This window comes from Miscanthus floridulus, chromosome 9 (assembly GCF_019320115.1).
Source record: "Miscanthus floridulus cultivar M001 chromosome 9, ASM1932011v1, whole genome shotgun sequence".
Lineage (NCBI taxonomy): Eukaryota > Viridiplantae > Streptophyta > Magnoliopsida > Poales > Poaceae > Miscanthus > Miscanthus floridulus.
The window spans coordinates 127,298,189-127,325,167 of NC_089588.1; the positions used below are offsets into that span (position 1 = coordinate 127,298,189).

Below are 26,979 nucleotides of genomic sequence, written 5' to 3' on the forward strand. Positions count from 1 at the left end.
CATTTATGATACAGAATAAATACCATTAATTAATTACAGAATATACTTTTATAGTAAATTTATTTGGTGGCATAAGTTTTAATACTATTTACTATAAATTCGATCAAATTTGAGGTAGTTTGACTGACATGAGTCCCATAAAAAATTTTTTTGGACAAAGAGAGTATGTGCATGGGAGGACACTGGACAAGGCAAAGGAGGGAGAGAAAGGGGTGGGCCGGCGAGCGATGCAGGAGTGCAATAGGTCAGTGAAACGATGGATGGACAACACAAGACCGAGTGTGGTGCAGCTAGCTAGCCACATAGGCATAGGCATTCGGTTAATTCAATAAATTTGGTTTGGTTATATCAAAGATATAAAGAATTTAGATTTCAGAAAAATATTAACCAAATTTGCTGCCAAAAAACTAAAAAACATGATTTCAGTTACATTGGCTTATTTGAAAACCACATTTGTAGGTTAATGGTAGAAACACTGATTTTTAAGTGGGATAAGAAGCTATTTGTTTGATAAGGGATGTATCTTTTAAAAGGAAGAAGCTAAAAATGAGCTTGATAAATAGGGACAATGTCCTCAAAGTTGGAAAGCACCAAGGGACATTGCTGAGGGAAACACCAAAATAAATTTATTGTGAATGTTTTGTCCATTATTAGTTCAAGGTTGATCGTCTTTGTAAATAAATTATTTACCAAGACGATCAGATATAAGTGCTGCCTTTAAAAAAAATAAAAGCTCTTATCTCCTAAAATCATTTTTGTACTAACAAACGCTCTATACAGAGGCAGAGTCAGGGATTTTTATTAAGGGGGGCTGGATAAATATGATCGTATTTTTTAGTGTGATAAAATATACATAATTATATATTTCAACAACTTTTCAAGATATTTTACACTATTTATAACCAAAATCATAATATCTTAATAAAAAGTGGGTGAAAATGGTTTTTTTGTGCTATAAATTCAAATATTTATATAGGTATATTAAATAAATTATTGTGCATGGGGGGGGGGGGGGGGCTCTGCCTCTGGCTCTATACTTTAGTACTAGGTATAGATACAGATATTGTTTGGGTGCATGTAAAATCTTATGTGTTTAAAGGATTTTAAAAATATATTCGATAACAAATTACTAATCGAAGGTACCCATCAAAGACTTTGCAAGTCGCAACATCAAAATTTTAAAGTATTTGTGACCTGGTCGTAGTATTTCGGATGAAATTTCAATAGAGGAGTTCTCTTAAGTAAGGGCAAAATGGGAAGTTTCTTCTCTATAGTGATTGACATGGACACTTGTAATAATAGTAATATAAATATGGGACAGAGCCATAGCCATTGTTGCAAGACCTCTCCGGAAGCACGTTGAGCTGAGGTGTTTTGCTCAACGTGTCTCATCAAACCCTCAATGGCGATTGTATTCGTGGCTTTACTGGTGCTGTTATTAGCACCAACTTTTCGTGTGGCCGTCAGTCAGCGAGGTACGTTACTTCTGTATAAAGTCTTTCAAATTTGTAAGGGTAGCTCCAGTCCTTCGATCAAACCGAACTGACAAAAGTTCCATGGGATGAAGTTTTGTTCGAGTGCTCCAGTGCTTGGTTCGATTATTGCACAACACAGCAATAAAACATATACTCTGTCTCTCTCTCTACGTGTCATTTCCTAGCTCACCCGCGTTAGCTGGCCACACGGTGATATTTGTTTAGTTGTCTCGGTTCGACTACTACGTAGAGTGTGATTTGAGTTCTGACACACATGGTTTGGTATCTACAATGTGCAAAGTTCGATTTTCCCTGCTCACGGTTTGATTTCTCTGCACACACTAGAGGAGCTCTAAGGCGTTTTGCCTTTTCTAGATATATTATTTTTTATTATATTATCATAAATTAAGATATAGTGCATAGCTAAATGCATAACAAAAACTACGTATCTATAAAAGACAAAACGTCTTATAATTTGAAATAGAGCTATCATATCGTATCATCCGTTAGCGTTTCCCATGCAAACTAAAGTAATACGGTACGTTATACTATATGAGATGGAATAATATATTAGGAGTATTGTCAACCATTGGTGCACTGATTAATTAATGTTCAGGCTTCTTAAGCATCGACTGCGGCCTGGAAGCCAACTTCAGCGGATACATGGACAGCACCGGCATCTCGTACGTCTCCGACGACCCCTACGTTGACACCGGCGAGAATCGCATGCCCATCGACCCCAACCTGAGCTCGTGGCCCAAGGATCTCCGAACACTGAGGAGCTTCCCATCCGGCGTGCGCAACTGCTACTCGCTCCCCGCCGTCGCCGGCGCGAGGTACCTGGTGCGGGCGCAGTTTTTGTACGGCAACTACGACGGCCAGAACAGCTCGTTGGTGAGCTTTGAGCTGCACCTGGGGGCCAACTTCTGTGTCGCCGTCGACGTGGGTGCCGACGGCGACGACATGGTCTACGAGGCGATCTTCGTGGCATGGGCGGGTTGGGCGCCGGTGTGCCTGGTGAACATCGGCAGCGGCACGCCGTTCGTGTCCACGCTGGAGCTGAGGCAGCTCGGCGCCGAGTTTTACCCGCCCGTCACGCCGGGCCGCATCATGTCCCTCTATGATCGCCAGAACATGAGGACAGGCCTCGATGACGTTACCAGGTACGTACGCGTGGTATACGTTTCATCTTTGACTTTTGATGTTGGGATGCATCCCAGCTTCAGTTATGTAGCGTTCAAGCTTCGATCCAGTTATGTCATGTAGGATACGTATTGGAGGGAGGACTGAGGAGGGTGGTTCGGTCAGATAAATTAAGGATCTGTCTGGAACATGGCGGGGGGGGGGGGGGGGGGGGGGGGGGGGGGGGGGATCCTGTTCCGGCATTTTTTCTATGAAATTTTGGTATGATTCCTATAAAATTCCTGTCTTCCAGACAAACCCTAAGAGGAATTAAATGTACCTGTACCGGTCTGTTCGGGTGTATCACTTAGGACGTGTTTGTGAGGAAGGATCGAACACTGGAAGAGGCGGAGCAGCAATGGGTAGGCCAGAGGCACTGGCGAAAAGAAATAGTTGCTCACACCGTCTAAAAGGGATAACCCCGTCTGTCGACAGAATATGCTCGGCAGTCCACCGAGGGGTATCCCGCGATGGTAGATTTGTCGGTGGGGATGTGCGTAATCAGGAACCAGATGGTGACACAAGGCGCAGAGACAGCGATTTAGACAGGTTCGGGCTGTCTGATCGACGTAATACCCTACGTCCTGTGTCTTTGGTGTATTGTATTGAATACATGATGTCGAGTAGAGGACCCCTGCCTCTCCTTATATACTCTGGAGGGGCAGGGTTACAAGTAAAGTATTCTATTTGGTACTATACAATGTCTTGCGGTGCACGCCGAGCAGCGCCGTGCACGCCTTACAAGTAAAGTATCCTATTTGGTACTATACAATGTCTTGCGGTGCACGCCGAGCAGCGCCGTGCACGCCTTGATCTTGTGGGCCGGGCCACCTCCGATGGTGCGGCCCATGTCTTGGGGGCCATACCCCCACAGTTAGTCCTCGAGCCTGACAGTAGGTGACGTAGTCACGTGGTGCCAGGGTCATAAAGTAGAAGACCAGCCGAGCAGGCAGCTAGTCCCCGGGCGTAGCCTCGAGATGAGAACAAGCACATTCACCGCAAGATGAAGTGTGCTCACTTAGTCCCCGAGCTTGCTGGAAGATGAAGAATGAATCTTGTAGCAGGGTCAAAGAAAAAGAAGTCTGAAAGCTTTGCCGACGTCGTCCGACATGCGCGTATCAAGACCCCAAACGTGTTGCCCAAGATCAGCACCCTGATCCGAACAGTATGGAGCAGCTTGATAGCACACCGATGAGACGTAGCAAGATCCGAGCAGCAAGGGAGTCCCCGGCGTCGCTAGCGATGACCGAACACCGAGGAGCGAGGAGTCCCCGATGTCGCTAGCGATGTCCGAGCACTGAGAAGCGAGGAGTCCCCGGCGTCGCCGGCGATGACCGAGCACCGAGGAGTCCCAGGCGTCGCTGGCGATGACCAAGCACCGAGGAGAGAGGAGTCCCCGGCGTCGCTGGCGATGACCGAGCACCGAGGAGCGAGGAGTCCCCGACATCGCTGGCGATGACCGAGCACAGAGGAGCGAGGAGTCCCCGGCGTAGGCGGCGATGTCCGAGCACCGAGGAACGAGAAGTCCCCGGCGTCGCTGGCGATGACCGAGCACCGAGGAGCGAGGAGTCCCCGGCGTAGGCGGCGATGTCCGAGCACCGAGGAGCGAGGAGTCCCCGGCGTAGGCGGCGATGACCGAGCACCGAGGAGCGAGGAGTCCTCGGCATCGCTGGCGATGACCGAGCACTGAGGAGCGAGGAGTGCCCGGCGTCGCTGGCGATGACCGAGCACCGAAGAGCGAGGAGTCAACGGCGTCGCTGGCGATGACCGAGCATCGAGGAGCAAGGAGTCCCAGGCGTAGGCGGCGATGTCCGAGCACCGAGGAGCGAGGAGTCCACGGCGTCGCTGGCGATGACCGAGCACCAAGGAACGAGGAGTCCCCAGCGTAGGCGGCGATGTCCGAGCACCGAGGAGTCCCCGACGTAGACGGCGATGTCCAAGCACCGAGGAGCCCTCGGCGTCGGCGCGACGTCCGTGCGATGAAGTGTGCCCACTTAGTCCTCGAGCACGAAGAATTCGAGCGCTGAGGAGTAACTGGCGTAGCTGGCGATGAAGCACGAGCGGCGAATAGTTTGGTCAACTGGTCGGCGGCGAAGTGAGCATTGAGTAGATGCGACCGGCAAACAGTCCGATCAACTGATCGGCGATGGAGCCCATGAACCAGGCGGTCTGACCAGTTGATCGGTGGAGAAGTCCGAGCATCAGTGATCCGATCACCTAGACGATGATCCTGTAATACAAATATATAGAACGGGTAGTACATGACGCACAAATAAATAAACTTCGGAGAAAAATCAGCAATGGTGATGAAACGGCGTATGCAGTTCGGCGATCAGTTGGCGTAAAAATATATTTATGTTTAATATAAACCGCTCGAACATTAGTGTGTAGCTGAGTCTCCAGCCCTAGCTAGCCCATAGTCCATAACGTCGAGCGCGGAGCCCGTGCACGTGTAGGAGGAACAAGCGTGACCAAGGAGCCGCTGCCGACCATCCACAACGCAGAGCGCGGAGCCCGTAGCACGTGTAGAGAGGAGCCGGAGACATGGCCGTCTCTAGAGGCGTTCGAGCATCAACGGGACTGTTCGAGGGTTCGAAAAATCGTTTGGAGAGCAAATATGGAGAAAACAGTTCGGAGAAATATTATGGCGATATACGAAGATCGGAGAATATTTAGAAGAATATTAAAGCGTGACTTAGCTTTGGACGAAGTGTCTGGTCGGCGGCGTATGGCGTTATCTGGTCGGCGTTGACGGTGAGCATCTGGCGGGCGCTGAGTTGTTGGTGAAGGCGACCTCGGAGGTGGTTCCGAGATCGGATCTGCTGTCGCAGGGGCTGGTGTAGCCAGCGATGAATCGTCGTCGCGGACCGGCATGGATCTCCACGAGATTGATGACAAGAACGCGCTGTTGATTTGAGGTCCATCTGGCTCGCCATGGATCAAGCTCACACCCCTACCTGGCGCGTCAACTGTCGACAGAATATGCTCGGCAGTCCACCGAGGGGTATCCCGCGATGGTAGATTTGTCGGTGGGGATGTGCATAATCAGGAACCAGATGGTGACACAAGGCGCAGAGACAGCGATTTAGACAGGTTCGGGCTGTCTGATCGACGTAATACCCTACGTCCTGTGTCTTTGGTGTATTGTATTGAATACATGATGTCGAGTAGAGGACCCCTGCCTCTCCTTATATACTCTGGAGGGGCAGGGTTACAAGTAAAGTATTCTATTTGGTACTATACAATGTCTTGCGGTGCACGCCGAGCAGCGCCGTGCACGCCTTACAAGTAAAGTATCCTATTTGGTACTATACAATGTCTTGCGGTGCACGCCGAGCAGCGCCGTGCACGCCTTGATCTTGTGGGCCGGGCCACCTCTGATGGTGCGGCCCATGTCTTGGGGGCCATACCCCCACACCGTCCCTTCGATTCGGAGGGATGGAGCCATCCTGGATCTTTAGAGAATATTTTCCTAAGAGGATGATCCTGCCCTTAAGGACTCTGAACTAAACACCTCATAAAAAAGGGTTGTCCAATCCCATCCCACTTCATCCTTGGAACCAAACACATGCTTAGGTCCATGAACTTTCAAATTCCATTTCTAGACCACTTATCACTACTACAGAAATGAGATCTAGTCCTGGTTGGGAACTAGCTCTACTCCCGGTTTCCCAACCGGGACTAGCAATCCGGGGCTAAAGGTGTTGTTCTTTAGTCCCGGTTTGCCACAACCGGGACTAAAGATCCTCCCAGCTTTAAAAAAAATAATGCCTCCCACCGCTGCGCTCTGTGAGATTCGAACCCAAGACCTCATGCACTGCCTCGCGCGTAGCTTACCACCCCACCTACACAACACATCTAACAATGGATATGATGCTTTCCTTTTGAACTAACCCGTCCGGGGACCTTTAGTCCCGGTTGGTGTTACCAACCAGGACTAAAGGGTCCTTTAATCCGGGTTGGTGTTACCAACCGGGACTAAAGGGTCTACCTTTAGTCTAGGTTGGTATTACCAGGACTAAATGTTGGAGGACTTTTAGTCCCGGTTTAGCCGTTGGGCAGGGACCTTTAGTCTCGGTTGGAGACACCAACCGGGACTAAAGGCCTTCTAGTCCCGGGGGCAAAAAAATGCCGAGGCTAATGCCAAATTAAGACATCGTTCTAAAGTCTGTTCTCTAGTAGTGTATATTGTTTATTGGTGTAGCATAAGTCCATACCCCTTCGAGAGGTCTAGAAACATGTTCTCATCGAGCCCCTCCCCCGCCCCCAAGTTTCATCCATTTTCATTTCCATTGCTTCGTCAGGTCTCCCAATTCTTCTCTCTTCTCCTCCCAACGGTTGACGAGGACTGGCACCGTGTGAAGTGCATCACGAAGAGGCAGCGCCACCCCTTCTGTGCGCCACTGTTAGGCCCGGGGAAGTCATCGCCGCTCCAGCTCTCGCTCCCCTTGCTCTTCAGCGCCTCACAACCTCATACTGCTTCGCGATGCCATCGAGCCAGTCCATGTCTATGAACACAACATCGCCGTCCACCCACCGGACACACTCAACACCTTGGGGGTCTTGGCCTAGTACACCACCATAATATCGACGGCTCCAACGGCGCGGTGTTGTCCAAGAGCTCAATGTCGTGTTCAGGAGCTTGACCCCCACAGAAGTCCTTGAATAACTCGTACTGCACATGGTCGGTGTTGCTCCGGCACCTCCTTGCCTCCCAACCAAGTTTGCTTGCAGGCATATCGAACAGTGGTGTCTTGAACTGTAGAGGTGGCGGCGAACAAGATCGTGACCATGATGGCACAGACGAGGGCGGGCGCGAGTCTGCAGGGTTGTCATACGGAGCCGGCTAGCTTGGACAGCCTGCCACCATGGATACGTGTTCTGGAGCTCACGGGGAGTGAAATGGATCAAGATGTCCAACAGGACATTGGGCTAACCTAAAATTTTCACAGAAATACAAAAGATCACCTAGCCAAATTCATCCGTTATACGTAACAAGTGTTCTATATAAAGTTTTGCACACTAACACGCTCGTTTCTTTTCTTTTTCTTTTTTTGGATTTCATGAAGGTACCCTGATGATCCATACGACCGTTTCTGGTGGTGGCCTTGGGATAACCCCCAGTGGAAAAAATACTCGACCAACCAGCCCAGCAGCATCGAGACAGAGACCCAAAATTTTGCCGTGCCCGCGTTTATCCTCGGGTCGGCCGTTGTGCCGGCCGACGACAGCAGAACCGTGCTCACTATCCCACCATGGAACGAGAGAAGGAAGCTCCTCTCATCATTCTTGGTGTTCCTGCATTTTGCCGATTTCCAGGACACGCAGACCCGGCAGTTCGATGTCTACATCAACGAGGATGACTCCGGGCCGAGTTCCAGCTCGTACAGCCCTTCGTATATGGCTGCCTCCTGCTTGTACACCAATTATTCCTATACGTCCACCAATGGCACATACAACATCACTCTAACGGCAACTGCTGGTTCCCAACTGCCCCCGATGATCAACGCCTTTGAGATCTACAATGCTATTACAGTCGACGGTCCCACGACATTTCATCAAGATTGTAAGTCCATCGATCTCGCTGGCCTTTGGATGCATGCATTGTCTTCCTTCCTCCTTTAATTTTCCTGCTCTCTATCTCTCAGAGATATATAGACTAACAAAAAGGTAGATACATCTTAAATTTATTGTCAACATTGCACAAATTGAGCTCAAGATGAACACACACATTTATGGCACATGTATATATTGTTACAATAAAATTAATACTCCTTCCAATTCTGTTTTATAAAGCACAGCTTAACATGACATGATTTTCCAAATTACACTTTAACAATCTATATATTTTATTTTATATTTTTTTATACTTATATAAATTTATTTATGATAATTGGATAGTAGATTTAAGTACAAGTCTGTATTATAATAATTGAAAAATGTTAGCCCAACTATTGGTTAAATATTTGAAGTTTGAATGGTGATATGCGTGTGCGCCTTATAAAAGAGAATGGAGGTAGTAACTTATTATATATGTTGCCAACTGAATCTGGTACTCCTTTCAAAATAAAATAGCATGAATCCCAAAGCACATTTAAAAATTATTAGCGTTCAATTAGTGTGGTAAGCCTAACTTGGCCCAATAAGGCCAATCCAAGTTTACAAAGAGTCCTCAAATTAGGATCCTTGCTTTTTTATTTGACTTATGGGCTCAGGGCACTATTTCTGGGTTTCACTTTAGCAATAGCTCTCAAATTAGGGACTCTACTTTCTGATCCTCTCTTTTCATACATACTCTAATGTATTCTATCTATGACACTTACAAAAATTAGGAGTTCATAAAAATGACTAATATTCAAATCCATGAATTCAAACATGATAATTTAAATTGAATTTCAAATTTTAAAAAATCAAATAAAGTGTCTTCTCAAGACAAACGTATATATATAGTCCCATCAAAACCGAAGTTTCACAAACAATGTTCATCAAATCAATTGAACTATTTAGAGTTATGAATGGACCAAACATGCTTGACAAGTTCCTCTCTAAGCATCTCATGTGCTTGCTTGTCTTCAGTCTCCCTATGGATCTTGAGAAACTCTGACAAGTGGATTATGCTATTGGTACTCCACCTCCCTCAGCACCTTGCCCCTATCTTGGTCATAGTTATGAAAACCATCGTTTTCCTCATCCCTCTCATGCTCCATGATCATGTTGTGCATGATCGTAGTAGCAATCATTATATAGCAAAGGGTCTCCTTGTTCCAAAATCGAGCATGACCCATCATCATAGCAACCGAGATCGCAAGACTCTAAAGCCTCTCCCCACATCCTTCATTCCTTGCAGCTTCTTGGGCTGTTGTGAAATGAACTTTCGTATTCCCTTGTAGATTTTGATAGCTCTTTACAAATGTTGCACAAGAAGGCTAGATCATCTACCAGATAGTACCCAACATACCAATGCATTGATCGCAATCATCATCTGCGTTCATAAAAAATGGACATACAAATTAGCATACCACATGCAGATAAATTCACTCCAATGCTCAATCAAATTTAAAATCCAATTCATGCCGACAAAATCGGAAACAAAATCCACCTTAGCCGAGCTCGAGCATGACAGCATCGGCGGGCAAACTTGGGCAAGAGGGTTGCCGGGGAAGCCGATGAGCTCTGGAAGGTTGAGCTCGGGTAGGAAGGTGGATGAAGAGGCCGAGTTCAGATAGGCAGGCATTGGGGAGGTTGAGCTCACACAAGAGGGAGCGGGGCAAGATGTAGCTCGGGTAAAGGCCAGATAGAGAATCCACACAGGCAGGTACGATGGCTAGGGTGATCGAGATTGGGCAAAGGGCTACCAGGCACACAGGTGGGGACGACAGACCATGAGGGGGATCTAAAGCAAACCGTTGCTCGGGAGGGCACATGAGTGGCAGAGGCAGTTAAGGAAGGCATGACAGCGTGGTGTATTCAATTGGAGGGGTTGAGCTGAGACGAAGGTAGCTGGATGTGGGGGTGGCAATGGTAGAGATAGTGGGAAGGGCGGATTTTGGACAGGAGGGAGGGGTGGGGATGGGAGCCCAATTTTGGCTAGTGGGAATAGGGGAGTGGCGCATGGGAAGAGGGCACATGCGAGAATCCATGTAGGCGCGGTAGGGAAAACGGAAGAAATAGAAAAGTAGGGGGCCTAGTGAGAGCCCTTAGGAATGTGGGCTTGAGATAGAGATTTGAGGGTTGAGTAATAAGGACGAGCTAGAACTACATTTTTGTCACTCGGCCCTCAAAAATAGGATAGGGCCCTGCTAGAGTTACTTTAGTGTGCTTCTAACTTTAACTATCTCTACAACACAATTTTTCAAAGAAAAAACCCAACTTGCATTGACCTGACCTGCACAAATCAGTCGTCCCCGCTACTATATTCATCTGTTATTCTACCATTTCCATGAGCACATATTTCCTTCAAAGAGCATCTCTAGCAATCCTTCAATAATTTACCCCACAATATGTAGGTATTAGGGTAGCCCAATATTATTTTTTAATATTAGAAAGTAGGTACACCCATATGGAAGGTGGCTCCCACATGCACATGAAAGAAAAGATAGTTGAAAACATATGGTTGGTGTGGGCTCATGCTATACGGGAAGATGCATTTCCCTCTTTATTTTGAGGAAAAATGGGAGAAATATATTGATAGATCTTAAAAAAAGGAAATGTATTGGGGACCGCTGGAGCAAGAAAAAAGTCTCATTACCCCAATCTGACGGTTTTATGGGATATGAGAAGCTATTTAGAGATCGCTAGAGATGCTCTAGTGGCATACTCAACAATAGAACCAATTGCAAGCTATTTGAGTGCCACCTAGACTGCACAAGCCCACTAGATGCACCAATACTTCTGGCCACGGCTCACCCTATTCCCAACGTGCTTGATCAAATGTCACTCTAAGTTCTACACTGAACATCCAAAATGGTTTGCCAAATATTCTATTATGAATTGATTGTCATTTTCTCTTCCTCCCTTGTATTTGTAATTGGTTTCAGAAATCATGTATCTTGGCTATTAAACTGGTACTGTTACCAAAAGAAGTTCTGACAATATATTTTTCGTATATGCTAGTTGACGCCATTATGGCTATCAAAATCGAGTATGGAGTAAAGAAAAACTGGATGGGTGATCCATGTTTCCCGTACAAATATGCTTGGGAAGGTGTGAAATGCAACAATGACACAATGAGGATTACATCACTGTGAGTATCTGAATCACTATTTAGAAGGTTCCTTCTATATAGAGTATATTATTGGTGATCTAATTTATGCTGCAATGCACATTCTCATGCAGTGATCTCTCCGACAGCTCTTTGCATGGTGCAGTATCTATTAATTTTACACTTCTCGCGGCACTAGAGAATTTGTAAGTGCAGATATATAACATACTAGTGTCCTTTGCTTTCATGATTTATTTATGTATCCCCAGCCTCAACGTTCCATAAGCAGAAATCGTATTATTTTACTCCCTTCATTCCGATCACTCTGACTTTATAGGGGTTGATCACATCACATTTTGAGGTTTCTTGTTTGTTTTTGAAATATGCATAGTTTCGAATACAGTAGATGAAGCTATTGTTGAAGTGTGTTCGTTGATGGCATGTTGATGTGGCATCGGGCTCATTTTGGATTATGTCCATGATGACACATGTGTATGTTGATATGAGTTTGTAGGTTTTAGTTTCACCTTGGTTGTTGAGGATGTGTTAGACCTACATATAAGACTTGTAGAGTTCATATCACCATCGCTTAGTGAACTCTTCTACATGAAGTAGAATAAAAGTGTAAGTTGATAGGGTGAATCTAAGCCATTTAAACTCTAGAGTGTTACAATTAGATTCCACATAATCGTGCTATTATCTTTCTAGATTATTAATTAAATCATTCTCTATGGTTATATGTCTCAATATTTGAAGCGTATTACATTATTACTCTTGTTTTAATGCCTCCAGCATAATAGTTTGAAGCATGTTTCATCAAATCCCTTGATTTAAAGTTTGAATCATCAACTGTCACTATACTTTTAGGCTTGCTCATGGTAGTTGTGAAAATGTTTCAGGGATTTGTCTTACAACAACTTGAGTGGGTCAATACCTGATTCCTTACCAAATTTGCCCCACCTTCGAGTTTTGTAAGTGGATATATTTGCTGCATGTTATTACCAAGCCTGGGACTTTACTAATAGCCTTTGGTTTTCTACAGAAATTTGTCTTGCAACAATCTGAGTGTTGACTCCATATATAAAAACTACGCTGAATCACTTGTTTTCAGGTTCTGATTTTCTCCTTGGTGTCTCCATTTCCTTCTGAATTTTAGATTGTGTCTCCTGCTCCTCACTGTCTCCATTTCCTTCTGAATTTTAGATTGTGTCTCCTGCTATGACCACCTTTAAACAAAATTTATATCAGGACCTGATTGTCTTATGTAATTTCAGATATGATTCTGACAGTCATACGTGCAGCAGTCCACTTCCACCACCAAGTAGTCGGACAAAAAACAAAGTAGCTATCATTGCTATTTGTGTAGTGGTTCCTGTGCTGCTATTGGTTGTACTTGTTGTATATTTGATCTGGAGAGAGAGAGGAAAACCTAATGGTTTGCAATCCTATTGCCTTATTCTCCACTGAAATTTAGCATTATTACAGTTTCATACAATATTTGACCGTTCTGTTAAATATCTAATTGTAATGCAACCACCAGTTTGTCTTTGTGTAGGCTTCGCAAGAGATCCACAGCTTCAGAATGCTCCGGGGCCAGGAAGCGGAGAAAAGCACGGGGACAACCTGCTGCTTACTACTGAGAATCGCTGCTTCACATACAAAGAGCTACAGAAGTTCACTAACAATTTCAAATGGTTCATAGGCAAAGGAGGTTTTGGGCTTGTGTATTATGGTCGTTTAGAGGATGATACCGAAGTTGCAGTCAAGATGCGTTCTGATTCATCATCACATGGGATTGATGAATTTATAGCTGAGGTACGTACAAACTAAAATTCTAGGCACCAAGAAAACACACTATAAATCCAATTTAATTTTACAGTTAATATTTTTCTCGTTTCTTATGTATTCTTGCTATATATCTAGGTTCAGAGCTTGACAAAGGTGCATCACAGGAATCTAGTGTCTTTGATTGGTTACTGTTGGGAGGGAGATCACTTGGGACTGGTTTATGAGTATATGTCTCAGGGAAGTCTTCTTAATCATCTGAGAGGTTTGTCTATTTGAAACCTACTACTGTGTATTGATTAAGATAGCCATGTGAATTATTCAAAACTGCATTTGAATAATTGATTTGTGCCTGCATGTCGATTGTTTATCCTGTTCATCCTTCTTAACAACTGGGGATGATTTTTAGAAACTGCCAGCAAGCACACCAAGTTACCTCAAACACTATACCTCCAACCACAGTGCGTTTCATGATCAATTAGATGTGGATGACACGTAACATCATGTAGACCTGATCAGCTAATATGTATACTCAACTTAAGGATCACAGCTTTATTTAGATTTGTAAGGCTCAATTAAAAGAAATAGGATAAAGAAAGTTCCTATAATTTCGTGAAAAAGAGACGACATTCCGTAAATTTATTTGAAACATCTTTTGAAGTTGTTAAACAGTTCTGTTCTGTTAAAAATATTGAAGGTGAAAATGGTGCTGCTAAAACCTTGGACTGGGGGACACGTGTACGAGTAGTGCTTGAAGCTGCACAAGGTGAGCTGCAATAATAATATAATAAGAACACGTAAAGAAAACTGGAAGTTTCTTAAGAAAAATTAAATACCCCATATATGGTAATCATTTTATTTTCATTTTCTCATATTTTTGTGATATATATACATGTAGGCCTAGATTATCTGCACAAAGGTTGCGAGCTGCCAATAGTTCATCGGGATGTGAAGTCCAGCAACATTCTATTGGGTCAAAATTTGCGAGCTAAAATAGCAGATTTTGGACTTTCCAAAGCATACATCAGTGATAGTCAGACTCACATATCAGCCACTGCAGCTGGCACAGCTGGTTACATGGACCCTCAGTATGTTGTTTTTTCCTTGTGTATATATGCTATTATTAAAAATTTTGTAACGTGGCTTATATATGCAACCTGGCTTCTTCTTTTCCATGCGTTTGCTCTGTTTTTCTTAAATGTTCTTGCTGCTGTTCTTGATCAGGTACTACCGCACCGGAAAGTTCACTGAGAGCAGCGATGTGTACAGCTTCGGAGTTGTTCTGCTTGAGGTAGCCACAGGCGAGCCCCCACTAGTGCCACACCATCGCCATGGCCACATCGTTCAACGTGTTAAACAGAAGATCGCCGCTAACGGTGACATCGGCCTCGTTGCCGATGCACGGCTCGGAGGTGCCTTCGATGTCAACTCCATGTGGAAGCTAGTCGACACTGCTATGATGTGCACGGCGGATTCTGCTACTCAAAGGCCGACGATGGCCGCCATTGTGCTGCAGCTGAAGGAGAGCCTGGAGCTGGAGGAAGCTCGCAACATGGACAATGTGCGTAGCCTGACGACAAACCCAGGGAGTGAAGTAGAAGTAATGTCGTCGTCCTCGTTTCATCCATTGGCGAGATGAAGATGCTTCCCTGTTCCATCCAGGATTGGTTCTTGGTCGATGATTTTGTGTACAAGTCTACGTACAGTGAGTTTCTTTTCATGAATTCTGAGTCTCTGAGTACTAAGCTGTTTATTTGAACTCCATATGCGACACTAAATCCATATTGGTTGGTGATATGAAACACCAACAAAATCATACTATTGTTCATTGTTCTTATAACTCTCTTATGGGTTTTACGTGGAAAGATTTTCCCTATATGATTTTACAATGGTACGAAAATCCATATATGTTGTATCATATTCTCATCATTTTACCAAATAGGTTTTCAGCCAGTATTAATGACATATCTATGAATACTTTTCTCATACTTTTATAGGTTTTTTTATGTTTTAATTTACTTGCTGATATCAAGACTAGATTCGATCAAGAGGTGTTAAGAGAACAAATCAAATTGGACTTATCACATCCCATAGATCAACAAGCTCATGAATTAGTGATTACGCTTTTTTCTAAACCACGGTTTTGCTTGCCTCTTGCTTCTAAAACTAAAGTTTCTCAAACCGCAGCATCCAAACAGTAGTGGCGGAGCGGCCAGCCGGGCTCGTCATCGACGTTCAAAAGAAAATTTTCTTTATATCAAAATAGAACCCTATAATTTTCTAGCTAAATATTTTTATATAATAAGAATTGTCTGGGCTCTTAAAAGCTTCTGGCTCCGCTAATGCTAAACCGTGTAGCCCGTGATTTAAAACTTCTTTTTTTTTTAGAATCGTGATTTAATTTGTTCACAAGCAAAGACTGTGGCGGCGATCCTTTAATGGCGGACAGTGAGCCCACGGACTATGTGACCCAAGCCCAGTAGGCCTCCAGCACGGGTCCGTGGCCCATTTCAGACCGCCTAGCACGCGCGCTCAAGCGCCAGCTGAAATGGAAACAGTCTCGCCGATGCCGCCCGCCGCCGGCGATCCCTCGCCTCCGCCGTCCTTCGCCCCCGCCATGACCACCCCAGACGGGTGGCACCCGCGCACAGCGGAGCGCCGACTGCTTCACCTCCTCCACCACAGCCCCCTCGCCCGCGGCCGCCCGCTCGAGCTCCTCGCGTTCGCCGTCCGCCGCGCGCTCCCCTGCTCCCCCGCGTCGCCGCACCACCACGCCCTCGCGGCGCTGCTGCTCCTCTCCTCCTCTCCGCCGCCCGCGCTGCCGCTGCTCCGCCTCCTCCCTCCCGACCCGCCACCCCCGCTGACGCTCCTCAACGCCGCCGTCAAGGCACTCTCCGCCGCCTCCTCGCCGGACGATGCCTTCCGTCTCCTCTCCACGCTCCGCCGACTCCACGCGCCTGACCGCCTGACCTTCCTGCCCCTCCTCGGTTGCGCCTCCTCCTCCTTGCCGCTCCTCTCCGCGCTGCACTCGCTCCTCCTCCGCCTCGGCTTCCTCTCACACCACCCCATCACCCTCGCTCTCCTCAAGCCATACCCGTTGCCGCAAGTCCGCGCCTTGTTCGACGATATGCCCCAAAAGAACAAGTGCACCGTCGCATACAACACCATCATCACGGCGTGCCTTAAGGCCAGGGACATTCGCACCGCACGCCACCTGTTCGACGAAATGCAGCGGCACAGGCGATCCAGGAGGAGCGTCGTTTCCTGGAACCTTATGATCACCGGGTGTGCACGCCATGGACGAGATGACATGGCAGTGCAGTGTTTCGAGAGGATGGTCAGGGAAGGAGAGGTGGCGCCAGATGATGGGACCTTGGTGGTGGTGCTCCCGGCTTGTGGGAGGACGGGGAATGTTGGGGCAGGGAGGTGGGCGCATGAGTATGCGAGGAAGACTGGCTTGTTGGATGGTACACTGCATGTTGCAAATGCAGTGATGGATATGCACTGCAAGTGTGGTGATGTTGATAGTGCACTGGAGGTGTTTATGACAACACGGCAGCGCAGTGTGGTGAGCTGGAACGCCATGATCGCTGGATTCTCATTGAATGGTCACGGAGTTGAGGGGATTGATCTGTTCCAGGAGATGAGGAGGCATGGAGTGGAGCCTAATGCTGTGACGTTCTTGGCAGTGCTTGGATGCTGCGCGCATGCTGGGGCAGTGGATATTGGGCGGGGGATCTTCCAGAGCATGCTGTCGGAGCATGGCATTGAGCCAGCAATTGAGCATTACGGGTGTATGGTGGATTTATTTGGAAGGTCTGGTCTCCTTGAGGAGGCGCACGTACTGATTCAGGGGATGCCAATGAAGCCTAATGCTGCGATATGGGGAGCACTTTTAAGTGCATGTCGTGCTCATGCTGGGCTTGGCATTGCTGAGGTGGCTCTGAAAGAGCTTATCAATCTTGAACCATGGAACTCGGGGAACTATGTGTTGTTGGCCAATCTTTGTGCAGAAACAGAGCGGTGGGAGGAGGCAGGGGAGGTGAGGAGATTGATGAGGAGGATGAGTGTGAATAAGGCTCCAGGGCAGAGCTTAATGGAAGAAGCTGAGTTTCAGTTGACAAATTCATACCAATAGCTAACTATGTGGAAATAACTTTAGTTTGGAAGGGAAATTTGATAAAGGGGCTGTAAATGAAAAGATCCATGCATCAACTGACCCTACTAAGAGACGTAGATGATATTTGCAGGTAAACATACCAGCTGTTTTTCACTATGTTCCATTTGTTGTAGCTGACTAGCAGTGGTGCGCTGAATAGGCAACTGCTTTTTTTCAATATTCTTTCACCACAATCTTACATACATTCATGGTAAAATGGGCACTAAATACCTCGATTGCTATGATAGCTAAGATAGAAAGATATAATATTTGTCTTTGGCTGTGTATTAATATATTTAATATTGATGGGTATATGGAGATCCCTCATCATTACACAATTACCAACAATAAATGCACTTTACAGTTCTAATTTATCATGCATTCGAGTTTGAAATGTACAGGTTTAGTCAGCAGCCATCAAGGTGCTGCAAGATGTTTTGCCCAACAGCATTCTTTGAACATGCTGAAGCTTGTATTAGATATGGCAGAGAGTGAAACACCTAACAAACTTTGAATGGAACGTTTGATAGAAGTTTCTGTGATCTTTGACTATAAGGAGCATATTTGGATAAGTGTTAGTATGTAACGATAGGCATCACATATGTTAGATGTCAATTGTTGACATCTAGAATTTCTGCAAAAGCTTTCTTTTCTTATTCGACATTCATATTGGCCAGTAGAGCTTGACTATCATGTACTTTTAACTAACTTTTGCCATGTCAGCAACACACAATAACCTTACTAGCCATATATAATGGTGGAACATTTAAGTGTTCCTTAAAAGATGGCTCTCTCATGTGCTTAATCGCAGCACAAGAAGCTATTTTCCTTCTCTCTCCCTTACAGGCTATGCCTGTTAGCTGGAGCTTTACAAATTCTCAGAATTATTTGGATGTGTAGATTTCTTGTTTCTTGCCAACTTGAACATGTGCCTTGCTTCCCTTTGATTTTTCAGTGTCTCAGAACATGACACAATTTTCATATTCGTCATAGTTTTCTTGTATCAAGGCATCTTAAGTCTAGTTTACTTAAGAAAAAGGGAAAATGCTTGAACAATGACTAACTTTGTAGCAAACTCACTGCTCATTTCTCTTAGTCTATCTTAATTGTCATGAGTTTTTCTCACATGGGGATAGTATAAAATCACTAATCCTAAACTGTCAAAATATACATCTTGAGATCACTTCATGGACATTTTGTAAAACTGCCAATTTTTACCGTTACTTCCCGACCAGTAGTTTTCATGGACATGTGTGTGGAATGTAGAAGCACAACATACCTTTTGCATTTTCCAATAGCAGATAATTCATGTGCAGGAAGTCCTCAGAGTTCTGAATTTACAGTTTAGGATGTATTTCAGCTCAGACTGAGAACTCAGACGCTGCACCTACAGTCTCAGTATGGCACTCATCACAGGAGGCAAACACTAGGAACCGAATATTCACACGGACACATGCTGGGCCCAGCGAAAACCTTGGCATTTTCCTTTTGTGGGCTCCCTAACATGGACAGCTCAAGACGATACGATTTGAAGCTCCCAACGAAAAGGACCAAACAAATCGAAAAGATGCCGCCTAGATTCATGGGAAATTTCCGGTGTTGGGCCTTGTGACCCTTGTCCTGCCCTCCTTTTTTTTCTTCCTCAGCGACATCTTAGGCCCGGTTTGTTTCCTGTCACATCAAATGTTCAGATATATGCATGGAGTATTAAATATAAACTAATTATAAAACTAATTACACAACTTGTGACTAATTTGCGAGACGAATTTTTTAAGCCTAATTAGTCCATGATTTGACAACGTGGTGCTACAGTGAACATATGCTAATGACAGATTAATTAGGCTTAAAAAAATCGCCTCGCAAATTAGCCTCCATCTATGTAATTGGTTTTGTAATTAATCTATATTAAATGCTTTTTATTAGTATCTAAACGTTTGACGTGATATGAATTTTAGGAGCGACTAAAGAACCAAACATCCCCTTAATAACCGCGAAAAAGTGGGTTGAAGCATGTGACAAAGTGAGGAGGAGACGTTTCGAGCTGTTTGGCTTTCCACGGAAGCTGCGTCAGGGTTCATTTGCGCATGTTTTATGCATCGTGCTGCTAAACCTGGAGCTTTTGTGGGTTGAGTTGTTGGTATCCATGCCTTGGTGCTGCTGGCATGTGGATCCATGTCGTCGTGGAAACCAGGTGCAGAGATCTCTTAAAAGCATGTGCACTTCAGGGTTAAGATGTTCCACTTAGAAGTTAGATCTACTAATCTTTCCGATTAAAGCAACTGACACAAGGATCTGTGGGGAAATGCTACTTCTGAAATAAAGTAGATGGGTCATTCATTGGTGCTGCTATGGAAATTCTTGGGTTGTTTCGTTAGATTTTCTCACAGGCTCTGCATTAGGCAGAAACAATAGAATAATCAAGCAACCGTTACCCAAGCACTAGGCTTAGATAAGTATATTAGGACTTAGGAGTATCAGCTGAGAGATTTATAAGCATCCGTAGCTCTTTTGCTTTGCTAAAAAGAAGGATTTTAAAGCTTCTTGATTTCTCTGCACAGGGCACAGGCTCATCACATTGGCCCGCCCGCTGCATAAATTCATTCCCAGTTGGTGCCAAGCTTGTTCGATTACTATCTTTTATTTTTTGATGAGTGGGAAGGAAGATACTCCTTGTTTGCTGCAAGATCAGAGGGCACATGCAACCCACCTTTGGATTCTCTCTCATTTTGATGCATGCAGGTCCCCACGACTGGCGCAAGCACGAGTGACAAGCCACCACCGGCTCCGGCTTGCATGCATTTCTTGTTTTATCTACAGTATTGCCCATCCATCATCAATTCAGCGCGGGCGGCGGAGGGTTAGGAGTGTTGTGTTGGTGACAAAGAAATACTCTAACAATGTGGGGGCAGCAATAATCAATGAGCGCAGTGCTGTGGTGTGCCAGTGCCACGCGCGCTGTAGCTGTATTCTACTGTTTCTTTAGCGCCATGGCCGATCGCGTTGGATCTCTCCCGGTCCACGGGGCGCTCGCCATTGGAGGTCAGCGAAGTTTATCCACAGATACATACACTACCATAATAAGAAGGACGAAAGCTGGACCTTTTTGAAATTCTTTTTGTGCAATGGCGATGATAGGAGTCCTCTACCGAAACTGATGGAGTAGCACATACAGTATATATCTTTCATCTTCTTTTTATGCGTCTTTGCGATGAGAGGAATCTATGTGATGTGCGCTTTGGATTGGATTGGATTGGATCCTTTTGGCAGGTCTATCGATTCAGCCTCTTCGTCAGACCGTAAACAATCATTATTTTTTTCTCATATTAAACTAGTCAAATCAATCAACAGTAAATAATTCACAATGGCCAGCCGAGCAGTCTGGATGACGAGGGAGGGCACAGGAGTACTGTACACCAACTGTTGGGTGCATGCCGAGGGAGGAAAGCTGGTGGGGTGTGGTGGCCGAGCTGCTGATGAGTGTGCTGCCGGGGGGGCCAAAGCCAAAGTCACAGCACTCGAGGTCGAGGGAGATAGTACTACGTGGAGAGCGTAGGCGCATTTGTCGCCATTATTAGTCAAAAACTCCCAAGGTCCACACGGTTAGTGAAAGTCAATTCAGCATCTAACCTAGCCAGGTTTAAGGTTATTATTATTGACAGAAACCTGTTAATCCTGTTCTGTTTCTCGTCAACTTCCTTCTTCTTTTTTTCCTGCTCTCAGTAAAAAAACATACAATTCTACAGATAATTTAATAATACTCATTGGATATCATAGATTCTAATTCATTCAATTTACAGATGTTTGGTTTCGCAGGAAGAATTAGGTTCCGTTTGACTTGCTGAAACTTGGCTGAAAAATACAGTTCTAACTGAATTTTTGTGAAAGAAAAACACTGAGCCGGTTTTAAGATAAGCCGAACGGGGCTCTCAGCACTTGTGACAGATGCACGACACGTCCAGATTCCCGGCCATGTCGATTGTCGAGTGCCGGCGTGGAGCACTGCGGAAGCACCCATCGGGCATGCATGGGGCGTGGGATCATGCAGCCATGGACTGTGCACTGCACCCTGCACGACATTCTTGAATTCTCACCCCCACACGGCCACACGCACCGGCCATCATCATCACAAGTGCACGGACCCGTCGTCCGTCCCTACCAGGCTAATAGTGCCAGCTGCACCGCACGGACGCATATGCTCCCAGCAAAACGGCATGGCGACCTCGCCCTGCCGCAGGGCTGCACTGCTGCATGCGTCAGCCTCAGCCATCCATCCCGGCAGCATCCCCGGCCGGCCGGCCCGGCGTTCCCGGCGCTGCCGTGCCTCGAGCTCGAGGTCGCTGGACAAGAGAAAGGGTCGGCGACACGGCGCTGGCGCTGCGGTGCGTCGCTGCGTGGGAATTGGGAAAGCAATGGGACGAGACGACGAGGCATGGCACTTGTTTAGTTCGCGAAATTTGGATTTTGGGACTATTGTAGCATATTCGTTTTTATTTGTTAAATAGTGTCCAAACATTGACTAATTAGGCTTAAAACGTTCGTCTCGCAATTTCCCACCAAACTGTGCAATTAGTTTTTCTTTTCGTCTACATTTAATGCTCCATACATGGGCCGCAAACATTCGATGTGACAGGTACTGTAGCAACTTTTTGGCCCATGGGCGCGTGCGTGTCACAGTGCGTGGCGAGCGGGACAGGTGTTGTCCCATCATCCATCACGCTCAGGGCAGCGGCATCCGGCATGCACCGGGAGGGAGTTTCCTTGCGCCGGTGGAGGTGGAGGGAGAGGCTGACGGTGGATCTTTTACTCCACTTTACCAAGGCGTCAGCTGCTCGTCCTCTGCCTCTCCTCTTCCCTGCAAAAGCCGTATGGTCACTGTTGCTCCACTACCGTACTCCCTCCCTTTTGCCACACTGCCTCTTTCTCTACAGCTCAAAAAGATCAAAAGATTGGTCTAGTCTTTGAGTAACCTTTTTTTTTGTTTTTTTTTGAGAAAAAACTATTCTTTGAGTAATTTTAGACTGGCAATAAGCAATGTTGGCTCATACACGTACTATGCTACTGAAAATAATACTCCCTCCGGCCTAAAATTGACCGTCGTTTTTTATTTCTACGCCGTAAGTTTGACTTTATCTGTAGAACATGATTGCAATATTTGTATCTTCAAATAAATTTGTTATAAAAAATAGATTTTAACGATCTGTTTAATGATATTAGTTGTCTACCCAAAAGATTAATATTTTTTATATAAAATTAGTCAGAGTTTTTTTAGGAAAGCGAGAACGAACGGAGGAGGGAGTACATTTGTTCAGCCGGTGTGGAGCGCTAGTACCCCGTCCTCACGCACGGCACGGTGGAGGCTGCTGGCTTGCCGCCCTCGAGGAACTTGCACGACAAGCCTCCAGGACGCAGCGCAAGCATCCAAGGCTGCCTGCACAACAGCAAGGCCAACAGAACAGGACACACAGGTGATTAGTTCAGTGTTCAGCTACAAATGGGTCACTACTCCCATTCTACCGATCCACAGTACCAGTTGCGAGGGATCGCCTCATTCATTAACTAATCACCGTGTTTGGCGGGTGCCTCTCCCTGCCTGCGCGTCTTGAAAGCGAGCGGCAGGTGGAGTCTCCCGATGCAGCCAGCCGCGGCCGGGGCGGTGAAAGGGCGCCGTTTGTTCGGTTACCTTGGGCGGGTAAAAAAAGTAAACGCGCAGCACTGCTGCATGCCCGTCTCGTTCTGCACTGCGCCACCGAACAGAAAAGGCAGCAGGGGTAATTTACGGCGTCAGACTGAGGGAGGCGGTGCCATGCCGTGCTGCCTGCCGTCTCTCCTGGCCCCTGTTTAGACTGGAGTTAAGAATCAGTATCGAGTATTTTAGCATTTTCGTTGATATTTAATAATTATTGTAGCTATAGTGCCATTTTGTTTTTATTTGGTAATGATTGTTCAATCGTTGGCTAATTAGGCTCAAAATTAATTAGGCTCAAAATGTTTGTCTCGCAAAGTACAACTAAATTGTACAATTAGTTTTTGATTTCGTCAACATTTACTACTCCATGCATATACCGTAAGTTTGATGTGACGAAGAATCTTCTTTTTTCATAATGCTAAAGTTTGGAATTGAGGGGACCTAAACATGGCCCTGTTTGTTATGAATGAATGAACAAACGAACTGTGCATGTTCGTTGGTCAGCCATGGTATAGTTTCTATGTATAGTCAGAACTTATCAACTAACCAACAATATTTTCCTCTTACAATAAACCATCGTCAACCGGCTTATCAACTCAGAAACGAGCCAACACCAGCCGAACTTAAGCGAACACGTTGAAAATGTGCATGTTAGCGGATGTATCCTGCCGCTTCTCCTGTGACTGAATACTACTGAACCAGACCTGAACTGAACTCAGAACCCCTCTCCCCAAACAAGGAAACTGGTAAAACCTGCGAGGAGAGATGGGGGCTCCGAAACTCCTCACGAAACGGAACCTGTGTCTCTGAAGTCTGGAACAGACTGGTTAACAACAAGAGCAGGGCAGCTCAAGATGGAAACAACTCTGCAACAAACCGAACGATGCATTCTAGATTTTACTCCTATAGGACATGTCTTGGTTCAGGTTCAGCCTTCCTGAACACAGACGAACCGTAAAAGTTGCAAAATGAACAAGCTCTTTAACAGCACTACCATGTTTCCACTAATTTCCGCGGGATAAACAAGCTGACCCCCCAAATCCATACAATAGGCTATATTATACGAGCAGATTCATTCAACCACAAAAGAACCAACTCCCAAGCTACTAGTACTACTAACATTCTCTGCACTTGTTCAGTGTGGATTAGCCACTGAACACTACCACCACACTGACAGAGTAACACAGCAGAGCACCCAGCCGCCCGGCAATGCCGTCCGCCTATGCTTGCGCCGGTCGCCAGTCAAGACCTGGAGGAGAAAGCGGCGGTGGCGTTGAGCCCCCTGGCGAGGCCGTGCACGGCGCCGTAGCTGCGGTTGCCGAGCCCGATGCAGCCGAAGAGGAGCAGGCCCTGGCGGTACGGCAGCGACGTCCGGCGCCGCATCTCCTCCGCCTCGGCGCGCCGCGCCTCGTACAGGCGCTCGTGCGCGGACCTCCTCCTGCCGCCGCGGTGCCCCGGCGCCCCGCCCCTCCCCTTCGCGGGTGACGGAGATGGTGACGACGCGCTCGGCTTCGCCGCCGCGGTTGGCGCAGCTGGAGCATCAGCGTGGTGGGAATGCTGCTGCAGGTGGTGGGTGGTCTTGCCGCCGTCCGGCTTGCTGCGGTGGAGCAGGTCCTTGAGGAACCCGCCCCAGCGGCGAGATCCCCGGGAGGACGAGGACGACGTGGACGAAGCAGAGGAGGCGGTGGACGACGACGACGACGAGCGCGACGCCGCGGGGGTCGCCGCCGCCGGATGCTGCGCCTCGTCGGCGGACTCGGTCTCCGGCACAGGTTGTGCAGGCGCGTGCGACGCGGTCCGCCAGTGTGTGCGGAACGGGGACATCGAGCGCGCCTTCCGGCGCAGGGAGCGGCTCCGGACGCGGCCGCGCTCGTCGGCCGCCTCCTCCTCCACCCGCTCGGCGTCAGCGCGCCGCGCCTCCGCGGCGGCGTCGGGGAAGTCCAGCAGCAAGGCCGGGTCCGGGTGCGGCTGCAGCAGCGCGGCGGCGAGGCGGACGGGGCGGATCTGGCCGTTGTGGAAGAGCTCGTCGGCGGAGGACATGGCGGCGGCGGAGGGCGACGGGAAGCGCGAGGAGAAGTCGAAGTCGAAGTCGAGGACGCCGGGGATGGCGTCCTTGCCGCCGCCGCCGCGGGTGGGGCTGGTCGGCGCGCTGAAGAAGAAGTGGGACGGGTACGGGTCCCGGTCCCGGTCACGGGTGGGGCTGGACGGCGCGCTGACGAAGGGCGTGGAGCAGGCGCTGTCGTCGCACGCCGGCGGGTCGTCCGCGACGGTGGTGCTGGCGGCCGCCGATGCCGCGGCCTCGGCGCCGGCCATCGCCGGGGCGGTGGAGTCGGTCTGCTGGTGGGTTGGTGCCAGTGCCTTGGTGGCGGTGCCGTTGTGTGCGCGAGGGAGGATGGATGGATGGGTGGGAACTGGGAAATGGTGATGGGAGAACGGGAGGCGTGGGAGAGCGTGGAGGTGGGAGTTTTTAACTCGCGGGGACTTTTCGCGGATCAGCCCCCGCGGTTTGGCTGAATACGCGTTTGGTCTGTCTCTGGGTGTGCCCAGGGGCCGTGTGGTAATAACCGGACTCCGCGCGTGTTCTTGTGGGAGGATATTATTGTTCCCTGTACCCGGCGGATAACCAGATCTGACCGTGACGAACCGCGTAACCGCAGCGCGGTCCCTCTCGCCTGCCTGCCCGGTGGCCGGTAGGCCCCTGACGAACTCGTCCGCTCGTCCCGTTCGTTTCGGCTTCAGATCAACGACGATGGCGATGCTTTGGCAAAGCAGCCAGGGAGTGTCGCCGTCGCCGCTGGAGCGGGATGAAATGGATCGCGCCGCCGCAGGCCAGGCGTCCAGCACACTACTGTGCGGCGACGGCGGGAGTGTTGCAGGGCGGGCGTCTAGCGACGAGAAGACGGTGCTATGCTAGGCGGGTAGAGTAGAGAAAATTGAATATTTGACATCCAATAGGGACGCCTGTGAACATTTGACATTCAATTCGCGCGCCGTTGAAAATTTAACACTCTGGCTGCGAATTCATTGAAAATATGGGTTTTCTTCTCCTTTTCTTCATTTAACATTTTTTTTCTTTTTTTTTCTTTCTATGGCAACGATGAATGACCAAAGTACCTTGGCCTGCTGTTGCTCGACCATTGCGGCGCCTCTGGCCTACGCCGACGGGCCTTGGAAAGCAAAAGAAAAAAAGAAAAAAAAATGTTAAATGGAGAAAAGGAGGAGAAAACTCATATTTTCAACAAATTCGCAGCCAGAGTGTTAAATTTTCAACGACGCGCGAATTGAATGTCAAATGTTCACGTGCGCGCAAATTGAGTGTCAAATATTCAATTCTCTCGATAGAGTAGGTACCGGCCGGCCCACGTGGGCTGCGCGCATGCCGCAGGCGGTTCCATGGGCCGTTCCGTCATCATCCTGGCAGCGATCACGATGCGAGGTCCGGGGCGGTGCGGCGCGCGGCCATCCGTGACTCCACAGTGGGTTCAGAACGGACGGGAGGGCCGCGTGTGCGCGGGACCACCGCAGGTGCACAGTCCCGGAGGCGTCCGTCCGTCCGTCCGTTGTGGTCGGCGGCGGGGGCGAGCGACGGAGGGACAGCTGTTCGTGTGGGGTGGTGGATCCGGACCGTACGTACAGGTGACGCGGCGCACAGTTCCGCAACACCTAGCCATCGTACTCCAGCTTCGCTTTTCCTCTGTCCTGGGGTAGTGGATCGACATCGGCACCGCCACCCTACGCCGCAGCGCTATGAGGGCCACGTTTAGTTCCACAGAAATCCAAATTTTAGCACTATACAAAAAAAAAGATTTCCCGTCACATCAAACTTACGGTACATATATAGAGTACTAAATGTAGACAAAATTAAAAACTAATTACACAATTTGGTTGTACTTTGCGAGACGAACGTTTTAAGCCTAATTAATTAATGTTTGGACAATTATTACCAAATACAAACGAAATTCTACAGTGCGCAACCGTGCAGCTTCTTTCG

General features: G+C 47.5%; 3 protein-coding genes across 5 annotated transcripts; 2 read left to right on the top strand and 1 right to left on the bottom strand.

The window, feature by feature from the left end:
- Nucleotides 1-1,357: 1,357 nt before the first annotated feature.
- On the top strand, nucleotides 1,358-15,047 carry LOC136484247 (probable LRR receptor-like serine/threonine-protein kinase At1g05700). Of its 2 annotated transcripts, none has more exons than XM_066481465.1 (13): nucleotides 1,358-1,475; nucleotides 2,092-2,638; nucleotides 7,727-8,223; nucleotides 11,271-11,400; nucleotides 11,493-11,564; nucleotides 12,258-12,329; nucleotides 12,401-12,469; nucleotides 12,633-12,793; nucleotides 12,899-13,173; nucleotides 13,282-13,408; nucleotides 13,841-13,909; nucleotides 14,042-14,231; nucleotides 14,368-15,047. In XM_066481465.1, the coding sequence occupies exons 1-13, from the start codon at nucleotides 1,403-1,405 to the stop codon at nucleotides 14,780-14,782; spliced, it is 2,697 nt and encodes an 898-aa protein (XP_066337562.1). In that variant the 5' UTR covers nucleotides 1,358-1,402; the 3' UTR covers nucleotides 14,783-15,047. The 2 variants fall into 2 exon arrangements, with proteins under 2 accessions (XP_066337562.1, XP_066337563.1); XM_066481466.1 differs by having other exon boundaries at nucleotides 12,914-13,173.
- A 627-nt stretch (nucleotides 15,048-15,674) lies between these two features.
- LOC136482924 (pentatricopeptide repeat-containing protein At1g09190-like) lies at nucleotides 15,675-20,145 on the top strand. Of its 2 annotated transcripts, none has more exons than XM_066480075.1 (2): nucleotides 15,675-17,393; nucleotides 20,042-20,145. In XM_066480075.1, the coding sequence occupies exon 1, from the start codon at nucleotides 15,692-15,694 to the stop codon at nucleotides 17,279-17,281; it is 1,590 nt and encodes a 529-aa protein (XP_066336172.1). In that variant the 5' UTR covers nucleotides 15,675-15,691; the 3' UTR covers nucleotides 17,282-17,393; nucleotides 20,042-20,145. The 2 variants fall into 2 exon arrangements, with proteins under 2 accessions (XP_066336172.1, XP_066336173.1); XM_066480076.1 differs by lacking the exon at nucleotides 20,042-20,145 and adding an exon at nucleotides 18,663-18,718.
- Nucleotides 20,146-23,811: 3,666 nt separating this feature from the next.
- Nucleotides 23,812-25,413, bottom strand: LOC136482925 (uncharacterized). Its single transcript, XM_066480077.1, has one exon. The coding sequence runs from the start codon at nucleotides 25,299-25,301 to the stop codon at nucleotides 24,231-24,233; it is 1,071 nt and encodes a 356-aa protein (XP_066336174.1). The 5' UTR covers nucleotides 25,302-25,413; the 3' UTR covers nucleotides 23,812-24,230.
- Nucleotides 25,414-26,979: the final 1,566 nt, after the last annotated feature.

Bases quoted from the DNA above. Each gene is read 5' to 3' on its own strand.
- LOC136484247 (XM_066481465.1), top strand. From the start codon at position 1,403: ATGGCGATTGTATTCGTGGCTTTACTGGTGCTGTTATTAGCACCAACT. The intron at 11,401-11,492 runs GTGAGTATCTGA...ATTCTCATGCAG, and splicing joins ACAATGAGGATTACATCACT to TGATCTCTCCGACAGCTCTT. The intron at 12,470-12,632 runs GTTCTGATTTTC...ATGTAATTTCAG, and splicing joins GCTGAATCACTTGTTTTCAG to ATATGATTCTGACAGTCATA.
- LOC136482924 (XM_066480075.1), top strand. From the start codon at position 15,692: ATGGAAACAGTCTCGCCGATGCCGCCCGCCGCCGGCGATCCCTCGCCT.
- LOC136482925 (XM_066480077.1), bottom strand. From the start codon at position 25,301: ATGGCCGGCGCCGAGGCCGCGGCATCGGCGGCCGCCAGCACCACCGTC.